This window comes from Neolamprologus multifasciatus, chromosome 7 (genome assembly GCF_963576455.1).
Source record: "Neolamprologus multifasciatus chromosome 7, fNeoMul1.2, whole genome shotgun sequence".
Taxonomy (NCBI): domain Eukaryota; kingdom Metazoa; phylum Chordata; class Actinopteri; order Cichliformes; family Cichlidae; genus Neolamprologus; species Neolamprologus multifasciatus.
This window is the reverse complement of record NC_140445.1, coordinates 53793018-53803858: the sequence shown is the minus strand read 5'-3', so window position 1 is coordinate 53803858 and position 10841 is coordinate 53793018. Positions and strand designations below refer to the sequence as shown.

Below are 10841 nucleotides of genomic sequence, written 5' to 3'. Positions count from 1 at the left end.
AACGCAAATTTAAAAAAAAAATAAAAATGTTTATTTATTTATTTATTTATTTATTTATTTTGGGGGGGGGGGGGGTATTTTATTACATGTAACAAAAATCACATCACATACAACAACATTTATAGCCAAAGATAAATTGAAATGCCTGTTCTTAAAGAGGTTTTTAAAAACATTTTCAAAATATGAGTAAATAATAAAAGAAACAAAAATAATGAGCGCATGTATTAAATATGGCATATGTATATATGTATATATTATGGCTTATTTGCGGTGTTTAATTACCACGTAGTTTATAGACTGCTGTCCATGGTCCTGATCTACAGCAGTTCACTGAACCGTGGAAATGTTTCAGCAGTTGCTGTGGTGGTTTTAAGTGGATTTTAAAGGAGTAGGTGGTGTGTTCATGGAACCAACAAAAACACTTATTAGCCTATTGGCACTGGGGTCAGTGGTGGTTAATTTTGAAGAGGTCTTTTGGTAGCTAGAACATATATTTGTCGTTTTCATGCTTATTTTTTGTGGTAAATAACGGTAGAAGTATAAAGAACAAAAAAACTTTACGTTTAGTCGTTTTACAGGGTTGTTGAACACGTGGCAGTCTATAAATTCTTATAAAGGATATAAGTCCTATATTGAATGAACCGGCGAGTACATGATATAAATAAATACCAGACTGAAGTTAATTCTGTTAAAGAGGAACGGGTTCGGAGAGACGCGTTTCCAGCCGGATGAGTTAAGCCGCGGTACGAGGTCAGACGCAAGAAGCACAACAGAAACAGAAAACCAACCAGAGGAAAGCTGCTCTTCTTCTCACAGGTGGTTTAGATACATGTGCGCGAATTCAGCATTTCTACAGAGACACGTCAGGTGTATAGGTCAGTGTTGGAACATCTCAGACATGGTCTGAGGATTTAAGCTCGCAAATCGTACGGGAGTTTGCTTGCGAGCTTTAGCTGCTGTCAGCTGCTGCTTTGATGTGTTACAACTTGGTATTTTCACTCTTAAAGCGTTGGTATATTCCAAGTGTGGCTAGTTATAGGTGTGTCCTTCTGCAGTCCGAATGCTAAAATACGAATCTTTAAAACCATGAAGGAGTTTTTGAAGAAGACCCACAGCTTCTTTCTGAAGATCGCTCTGTTTCCTAGCACGTTAGGCAGGACAGGTCCGCGGCCAGCTGCTTCGGAGGTATTAACCTGCCACCTGCAGCAGCGCAGACTTCCTCCGTGGACTTCATACTGTGTCCGCTACAGCTCCGTCCACAATGACCAGTTTGGAATGTCAAACTTTAATTGGAGAGTTCAGGGATCCAACTACCACATTCTGAGAACGGGATGTTTCCCCTTTATTAAATATCATTGCACTAAATCGCCTCCTCAGAATCTGGATTTTGAAGACAGATTTTTCACCATGTTAAAAGTTATTAATCTGGGTCAGTATTTCTTCCACGTTGCTGTCATTGTTACATACTTATATTTTATTTCCAATACAACAGAGTCCATATATTCAGTGTCCCTTTAAACTGCAGGTATCCCTTGTTTGGCCTATGGCATTGGCTGCTGGATGGTGGTGGGAGCATCAGAAACAGTACAGACGAGTGTCGGACCTGTCACAGTCTATTTTGCCTACAAAGAGGAGGAAGGTGCACAGTACTGAAGTGAAGAGGAAACAAAGTAACTTGAATGTGTTTTCAGGAGGATATTATCTACCAAGCTGCTGTATTTTTGAAACTATTAAAGAGGAGCCTTTGTGTTTTGTTTTTTTTTTCTTTACTTTTGGTCCTGTATGCTATTTTAATGATGGACGCTCCTGTTATACAAAGTTAAATAGTGAGGTCATCTTGCATTCAAGCAATCCCTGTGAATGAATGCTTTAAAGTCAGACTGCTCTGAACACTCAGTTACATTTTTGCTACTGTTGGCTTAGTTTGATGTCAGGCACATACCTGTGAGCGTGAGCAAGGAAGCCCTACCCACTGATTAGCCAATCAGAAGGGGAACCAGAGAGAAAACTGCTTATTTCAGATAGTAAAAAAAAGTGTCCCAAGGCAGAGCATAAGAAAAACATGGATTTTTTTAAATCAATTTTTCAAAATCCTGTTCTGTCAGGGAGCTTTGCAATCAGATTGTGATATGGATTATTTTTAAGCATGAGTCAAGCAAAGCTGCTTAAGTAGAGTCCAAGAATAAAAACATGGAGCTGGAAGTGAACATAACAGGTCCCCTTTACCGTCATGTCAGTAGTGCTCTAGCTGAGTGGCACATCATATTGACTGGACGAGCAACCAACTTTGACATGGGGTCATTCTGCTCAAGTTTGCTTTTTTTTCTCAAGGAAAACAAAGCTATGCACAATTATAACCAGATAAACATGGTACACTAACAGAGAAATGTAGCTGCACTTATAAATGTGCAAAAATATCTGTCAAAGATTGCAGAAGCAAAACAGGAGACAATCAGTTACAGAAGTGGATCAGCAATCTCACCACAGTCTAGAACAGTTGACTGTGGGCACACAAGATCTTCAACATTTTCCCATTTGTTTTGTCATTTCCAAGTAGACTCATGCTTTAAAACTATCTGGTTTGGGTACTTCCCAAAGTCTGACCTGCATAGGCTCACCTGTTCGGTGTCGTCCTCAGTCACGCTGGGTATCACAAATGCTGCAGAAAGATTAAACTGCCATGAACAAATGATTATACTGAGTTTGCACTGCTATAACTTATCAGTGAGAGACAGGTGTTTACCAAATTGTATGACCTAGTTCAACTTATGGTTGAAGAGTAAGTGTATCACTAGAATTCAACTTAAGGGACACTTGAGTTTCCAGGGTAGGCCTGGACCCCTGAGATGCTCTTCTGGGACTGCATAGATTCAGTTGTGTTTAAATACTATTAAATATTTAAAGTTGAAGTTCAGTTCTTGTACTATATTATTCTTTAGCAGAAAGCTTAAGAATACCTCAAGAATAGACTGAAGTATGGCGCGATGGAGGTTTTTCATCTTGGTTTTATTGTGAAAGGAGAGGAGACATTTTTGAATCAAATTATTGAGAATGGCAGAAAGGAGATGATATAATGTTTGGTTTTTATGGCACTTGTACTTACACGCGTTGGAAACGAGAAGCTTCTCAATGTCGCCTGTTAAAAAAACATAGCTTAAGTTTGGCAGATGTTTACTTCAAGACTTGATGTAAGTGATATGAAGTGACATAATTTATTTGATGTCTTTTGCTTAATTTTGTGTGACAGGTACAGGAATCTAAATGACCACAGCTCATTTATTTAAAGTTAAATTAGTTATCACCCTCCACTCAACAGATAGTCAATAGTGTTAGAGAAAAACCAGTGACACAACAGGTCTGAGAAAATAGGTTTTAATTACCAAAGTGTGGCCTTTGTAGAGAGACATCTACATCCCTTCCTTCAGGCCTTCTCTGGCCTTTGATTTCTGGTAATGTGCTTTGCTGACAGGGCACACTTACCCCAGCTGCAGAGTTCTCCTCCCTCTGAGAGGCAGGTTGACAAACTGCCATATTGATTTCTCCTCTCAGCATCTCCTACTAATAGCGTTTATCAGCGACCTCAATTTTCAGGCCTTGGCCTCTTCAATTTTTAGCAACAATGAAACTCTAGGAATAATTTCTTGTCGTACACGCGAATCAATGCACCTTGTGACCTTTGCTGGAGTTGAAGGCTACGATTACTTGCCTGCGTGTTGTTACAAATGTTCTGCATCCTCATGATCATCTTATGCGAGAAGATTTAACTAGACATTTACATGCCGCCTGACCACATTTTTACTTTAACACCCACGTCACAAAAAAAGTAATAAATGATCATTTCTGTTGCTGAATCTGTCTTGAGATGTACAGTAATTTAGACGGTGCCTCGGCAACACTTTACAAATACGACAAGCTTAAAGGTTTTTATTGTAAGCAATGCAGCATTTGCTTTGTTGAAAACCTCATGCAGAATTCATGTGCAAAATCCTCTTAAACAGCGTGATGACCCCTCGCTATTGCTTTAATCATACTAATTGCCTTGAACAAGGAACATTTAGACACACTTATGGAAATCTGATCCTTCGTATCAGGCTGCACTTAAATCCCCCTCCTTTCATTGCCAACCTTTCATCAGGACTGAAAGTGTGCATGGGGAATGCTCAGGCAACCATGTCTTAATTACTCATTGACCCTTTGACCCACGAGCTGCATTGATACTGCCGTACAGCCAGACACAATTGCACGGGGTTGGAAGTGACTGCAGCTTTGTGCGCTGCTAATACGGGCCGATGTGCGTCAGTGAAATGTAAACTGCGGAGCATCTGAGTACGATGTATTTGTTTTCAGGGCTTCACCTTTGAGTCACTCTAAACTGTGGGGGAGCGACCCCTTCCAGCTCGGGCTGAGGATTAGCATTACATATCAAACTTTAGTCACCACCACAGTGGGTGCAGGATGCCGGGACTGCAGATGGACTTGTGTAAATTAACAAAATGCGCCTGCCTTTGGTACGAAAGTGATGCCTTTTAATAGCCGTAATCGTGCAGTCTTGTATTGAAGTGTCAAATTACCCTACATGCATTTAATGTGGTAATGAACAAAGAATTAATGCCTGTTCGGCAAGTTTAATTGCACGCTGGAGCTGGTAATAAGTTTTGCCAAGGTGAAATCTTTAAATACTTATACTATTTAGAATTTAGGTAAGTAAGGCAAAACAAGTGCTGAAATTGAGTGCGGTCTTTCTGTAAGTTGTTAATGTTCAGCAGTGAAATTGCTAATCAACTTGCAGAGACTTGTAATTATCTTCTAATTAGCTAATAAGTTCACAGTTTCTTCAGAGGAAAAAGGAAAAAAAGAACAAACGATCTCTGAAATAGTTGACGCAGCCGCTCCGTAAATCAGTTATTTAGCAGGAGAGTCACACCAGCTTTTCCTCTGTCATATAGATATATGGCTTGGCAGAAACAATTATTGTGTGAACAACCCCTGCAGCTAATACTGGCGAGGTTATCATTATTAAGCCTCCAGATCGGCCACCAGCACCGTCTCCATGCTTGCTCCACGAACAGCGGGGTACCTGAGCCATCACTCAGATCACTTTAAGGATCATGCTGGAATTGCATGTTTATGCAGCAGAGTCAAGACAACATTGTCACAGTGTTTACTGTCAAGCGGCACTTTCTGAATTATAATGTGACGTGAGAATCATTGCGTTTCATCTGGAGACATCTCATGTTGTAAACATGCGCACGCTTTGATCAACTTTGAAAAAGAAATGCTACGGAAAAGTTTGCTTTATTTTGTTACCTGCACTTTGTAATTGCTGACCTCCCGTCACTGACATTCAAAACACAACCTTTCCTTTTTCTTTCGGTGAGCAGATAGCCATTAAAAATCTATTATGGTGTTTTTCTTACCCAGGGGATGACAAGGGGCACCATAATTCTTTTTTTTTTTTTTCTTCACTTCCCCCACTTGTGTATCTGTGCATGTGTTTGTGTGCGTGTGTGTGTGTGTAGGGGGGAGGAAGAGGAGCCACTGAAAGAGTATGCCTGCTGTGCCAGTGTTGCCAAAGCTACTGTCAGTGGGTGGCTGAAACGTCAGTCATCTATTCTTTCTTTTTCTGCTTCCAGCTGACATTAAGACTAAGCTGCAACTTATAAATAAATAAGACAATTTCATCAAGATCAATTGCACTTCACATTTTAAACACAATAAAAAAAGAAAAAACGGCGATGCTTTGTCTTCATAGAGTGAATCTGAATTTCTAGTTATAGTTGAATACATCATTGTCTTTGCGTGCACTGTGTTTAGCTGATGCCCTTAAGCTCGTGCACTTATCTTCGTGCCCAAACCTCTTGTTTCTTCCAGTTCAAGTTGATTATTATTTTGCGTTTTCTTTCTTGTCGATGACAGCGGTATGACATTCACTTCATTCATACTTAATGCTTACTCTGTTGACATTAAGAGAGAAATGGTTTTTAATAGTTTTTTCCGCGACTTATCCGGAGAGTGAAATGAACTATCCATTTTTAGGAGTATTATATATTATGCAGTATTTAAAGTTTCAGCTCATTAAAAAACAGACGCCCTCCACACACCCCCCAGGCTGTCTTTTACCCCCCACCAGCATGCAGTCAGGCTCCTCTAGCCACAGGCTCTGCTTGATCTGTTTTTCCTAAGTCAAAATTGAAATACTCAGAAATATTTATTTATTTGTTTATGCGTTTTTATCTCGCTAAGGAATGGCGTAATGTCTTTGTAGCTTAAACAAGCAGCATCAGTGGATTGGAAAAAGGAAACGATGAATGAATGCTTTTTGTTTGATTGATATAATCTGCTACATCGCATATGTGCTTTTATCATTTACTCCCAGACAAAATCATATACTGTGTAAAGACATACCGCGTGCACCTTTATCTTACAGCAGAACAGGTGCCCGTGTGTTGTATGATCACCCTGCTTCTTACTTGCACAATAAGCAGCAACCTGCACAGCAACTCGGTGCTAGATTGGGGGATTTACATTAAATACACTGATACAGATGCTGCATACAAACACAGAAATGGAATAAATCAATTTTGCTCCCAGAAATGTTTCACATACTTTTCGAGGCAGTGTGATCTCCAATCTTTCTGCAAATGAGCTGCAGTGCCTTGTAATGGTTTCTGTTCCTCGTGGGAGGCCGCCGTCTCAGAAAAAATGCTGATTGAGGGAGAAATGTAATACAGGTGTAAAGCAGACTTGATAGGGGTCTTACATGAGGGTTATGCATTTTAACAGTGATATACATACTGTTACATATTTATCAAAGAATATGGATTTTGCTGGGTTGACTCTTTCTGGCCTGTAGAGATTTGAAGGTTTCTGCTGGAGTGTTGTTAATTCCTGTTGGAGAGGGTGGCTATTATGTTGAATTAATAGGAATTAAGGGTTTAAATTGGTTAAGTAAGCACTTCATTAATCGTGAGTGGATTGCTGAGTGTGAGAGGTTTATAGGTGGTGTAGATTGCTAGCGCATAGATGAGAGAAAATGAGGCCGTTCTGTCTTTAAAAAGCAGGTTCGTGCTCAATAGATGTAGATAAGGAAAGCACAATAAACAGCATAATGTAGAACTGAAATGATTAGTACTGTTTTTAGTTGTGTTGATTATAGAACAATAGCTTCAGGTATTTTTTTTTACAAAAAAAAAAAAGTATAAATAAGCACAGAGACTCTCAGGTTGCAGCTTCTGCTTCGTACCTGAGAGTTTTTGTGCACTTAAACTGTCTTAGATCAAGACTTTATTAAATTTAGGGATTTATTTTATTCAAAGTCTCCCTTTCAGTGTGTGTAACTGTTTGATAATGTAATCTTTGGCCTTTACTTTGGACGTGATGTGAGCTGCTGTAATCAATGCATGGGTCAGTTGGAGCAGCCCGCCTTACTAGACGTGCCTCCCGCTGCAGAGGTGGACTAATTGTTGAGGTGTGTTTTTATCTGAGCTTGCTAATAATGATGAGGGTGCAGGAGAAGTAGTCTGTCCCCCAAGGCTGAAGAATAGCTTGACTTAGCCAACCTTCTGTACTTATTGTCCAACAAAGGGGGAATTCACTTAATGCAGTGCTTCAGAAAAGTGGATAATTGTGGCCACGATCAATAAAGTAACAGAGCAGAAAATGAACGTTTGGGTGCAGTGTAGATGTGTGGATGTTTGAAGGAATCCAAAAGAAACTAGATTCTTGCTTTTGTGTTTGTTTCGGAGAAGTCATCGAACACGGAGGCAATTTTTGGTATACAAGCAGGTATTTTACTTTGCGTATGAAAGGCTGTGACCATCAGCGGGTGTGTGTTTGCATGCGTTTGTGTGTGTGATAGAGGGGGTAGGCTTGGTTGGATGAGCCACATTGTTCCTGTGCGGCCCACTGACATCGCTGGAGGGCAGAGAGGGATGGAACCTGAGAGGGGTGACAGTGATAAATAGCCCTTTTAATAACAGCTGCCCCACTTGGCCAGCTAGTCCCAGTCAGTGTCCTCTGTGTATTTATGCCTATGTTTATTTATGCATCCATAGCATGCAGGAAATCACCACCGCAGGGGTACAATTATTCTTTTTTTGTGTGGTGGGGGGGATTGCATTGGTTTTTACTTTGGGAGGAGGTAAGCAAGCTGATCTTAAACCAGGCATATATTCATTTAAACCTGAGTTGGGTCTGTAGCTGTGTCTGTGCTGGAATATAACTACACGTGCATCACAGAGAGGTCTCGCTTTGATACACAAGCACAAACAAAAGTTGTTTAAAAAAACAAAAACAAAGCCAAGATTTCGTTATTGGAAATGTCAGCTCGTGTATAGTTAGCAATGACATTGAATGCCACAGAGAAGAAGATAAAACTGCACATTAGCAAATACTGAAAAGATTTTTGCAGTTTCTGAGGACAGATTCAATACTCTAAATGGCACATTTTCCTCAAGAAAACTGGCTTAACAATGGCTCCGCTGATGCTTCACGAACCCTTCAATCTGCATGGGTTTAATTTTTTGGTTCATTGTTGCTTTATGACTGAAGTCAAAAACCTTTTGTCTGCTGAAATATGACCTCAGGCCCAGGTCTGTGAGCAGGGAGAGGGGAGGCTGTAGATCAGAGGTGTCAAAGCTTCTTCCCGCAGGGTGATGCCGGCTCTGTTCTCACTCAAACCAGTTCCCTCCCTTTAATTGGTTCAATTAGTTAAGTATCTGTATACATTATCGCGTATGCATTTTTCATGACTCCTCTTAACGCTCTGTTTAAACAGAACAACTTCCGGCTATGATTTGCCATTTGGATGAATGTCAAGGAGACTAAATGATTGCGCTAATTGAGTAATTAAAAGCAGATGTTGGAGCAAGAGCCAACAACATACACTTTAAACACTTTGCCCTCCAGAAAACCTACAGTGTTTTTGACACCCCAGTTATGTATGGTTATCCCAGAGGTGCCTCTGTAATAGTTACAGTTTCACCCTTGTGATTATTCAGTTGAAGTCTTTGCTATTGAACCAAAATAGTGTTTTTATGCTATTTTGACCATGGGAAATGGCCTGGAAAAGAAAAGCCCATCACGCTGCCTAATGGCCAGACTCAGTGATGCACAGATTCAACGTGAGCTCTAGACAGCCAAAGCACGATATCTCCGCGCTCACCCAATCAGTCTCACCCCCCACTGTCCTCTGGTGGGACACTAGTGGCCTGTACAAGACTCTTTTCAGGGAGATGATGTTATGTTGAAGGTAATTAACATTGGAAATGTGCCAGTAATGGGAATCAGTGTGCCATCAAATCACAAAGGAGCAGAGTGTATTTCCATGGTTTTGACAGCTGTGGTGATTGGAGCATTGCTGGAAGGCTTTACAGAGTGCAGATCAATAAGTAACAATTTTCCTATTAAAGAAAAATTACTTGCACATTGTACTAAGATAGCTTGTGGCTCTTTCACTTCAGAGCAGTTATGGAGGAAAGGTGTAGTTGAATGAAGGTTTGTGTAATTTTAGCCTTGATGATATTTGCTTTCTTTCTTTCATTTGAGTTTTCAGCACTTGCTCATTCTTTTTATAAATGTGTTTGAAAAGAAGTCAGACTTAATTCTCACTGTACTCTGGCCCTAACATGAGAATTACACTGCATATATTTTTATTTAAAGATGATGTTTTTCCTTAATGTTCTGAAAATCTGCAGCTTTTACAAAACATTTTACAAAATTTGAAGTTAAATGATATTTGAATTACTTTGTAGACCCATCCTACAATAGTTTTATTCACTGACAAGAAAAGTAAATTTAAACTGCTGATTTTATCACTAATCTTTTTGACCTCTTCTGTGTTTCATATCATTTTAAGATGAAAGCCCACGACTGTAGGACTGCTGGTCAGATACAGTTTGAAGGCTTCACTTTGGGCCCTCAGAACTTAGAAGCTCAAATTTTCAATAATTACATGAATAATTGAAAAGATACCAAGCTAGTTCATGGTTCAGTCAGACTGCTTATTAAGGTTAAAATCTTTTTTTTTTTTAAATGTTGATGTATATATCATTTTATAGGGAAGGTTTTTTTAGGAAACATTACATTTTATTTCTTGTATGACAAGAAATAAATTCATGTGACATTTTTTCCCTAAAGGGCACTAAGGATCATCCCAAACTCCTCCTAGTAAACACTGTATTACATAATGTTTGTTAGCTTAAGCCTTTTTTCTCCAATTGGCTATCTACGAGTCCCACCTGTAAAGCAATTTGCACACAGTAATAAGCCTCTTAACCCTGCATTAAGATGTTCAAAAGCAGTGGCAAGATTTGATGACAAATTTTATTTTAATAAATCTCTAGGCCACTACCGTGGCTAATGAACTTAGTAATTACTCATCACTGGTTGGAAGAGTTTAGCCCGGGTGAGATGAAAGCATTGGCTGCTGGGAGCCACAGGAATGGCACAACAGGCAACAATCAACACAGTGTCTGCACAACAATCAATCAAATCTGTCAGGCCCTCAACAGTCAGAGTAATTTGCTGGTGTTTCTCAGAAATGAGTACACCTTGTAAAATGTAGCTAAGATCACTTTCACAAACACCTTGCAGCACAATATGTTTAAACCAATGAGATTTGTGTTGTATGATTTATCACACAGCTCTAAGAAAAATTATTATTTTTAGCTAAGAAAGTGTTTTATGGGCTCCACTCAACCCTGAAGTCACTTCCTCCTACAATGTACTGCTCAGTGTTACAGCTCAGGGGTTTTTATTATTTGTTTTGCTTTGTTTTTCACTTTAATGTCTAGTCAGTCACACATTTGATGTCAGCATAAGGCTACATTACAAGGAGCTAG

At 39.6% G+C, this 10841-nt stretch overlaps 1 protein-coding gene across 1 annotated transcript; it reads left to right on the top strand.

Annotated features, from left to right (window-relative positions):
* The first annotated feature begins 906 nt into the window (after positions 1-906).
* On the top strand, positions 907-2905 carry c7h15orf61 (chromosome 7 C15orf61 homolog). The gene is made up of 2 exons (XM_085166876.1): positions 907-1429; positions 1526-2905. Exons 1-2 carry the CDS (start codon positions 1087-1089, stop codon positions 1651-1653), a joined length of 471 nt encoding a protein of 156 aa, XP_085023002.1. The 5' UTR covers positions 907-1086; the 3' UTR covers positions 1654-2905.
* Positions 2906-10841: the final 7936 nt, after the last annotated feature.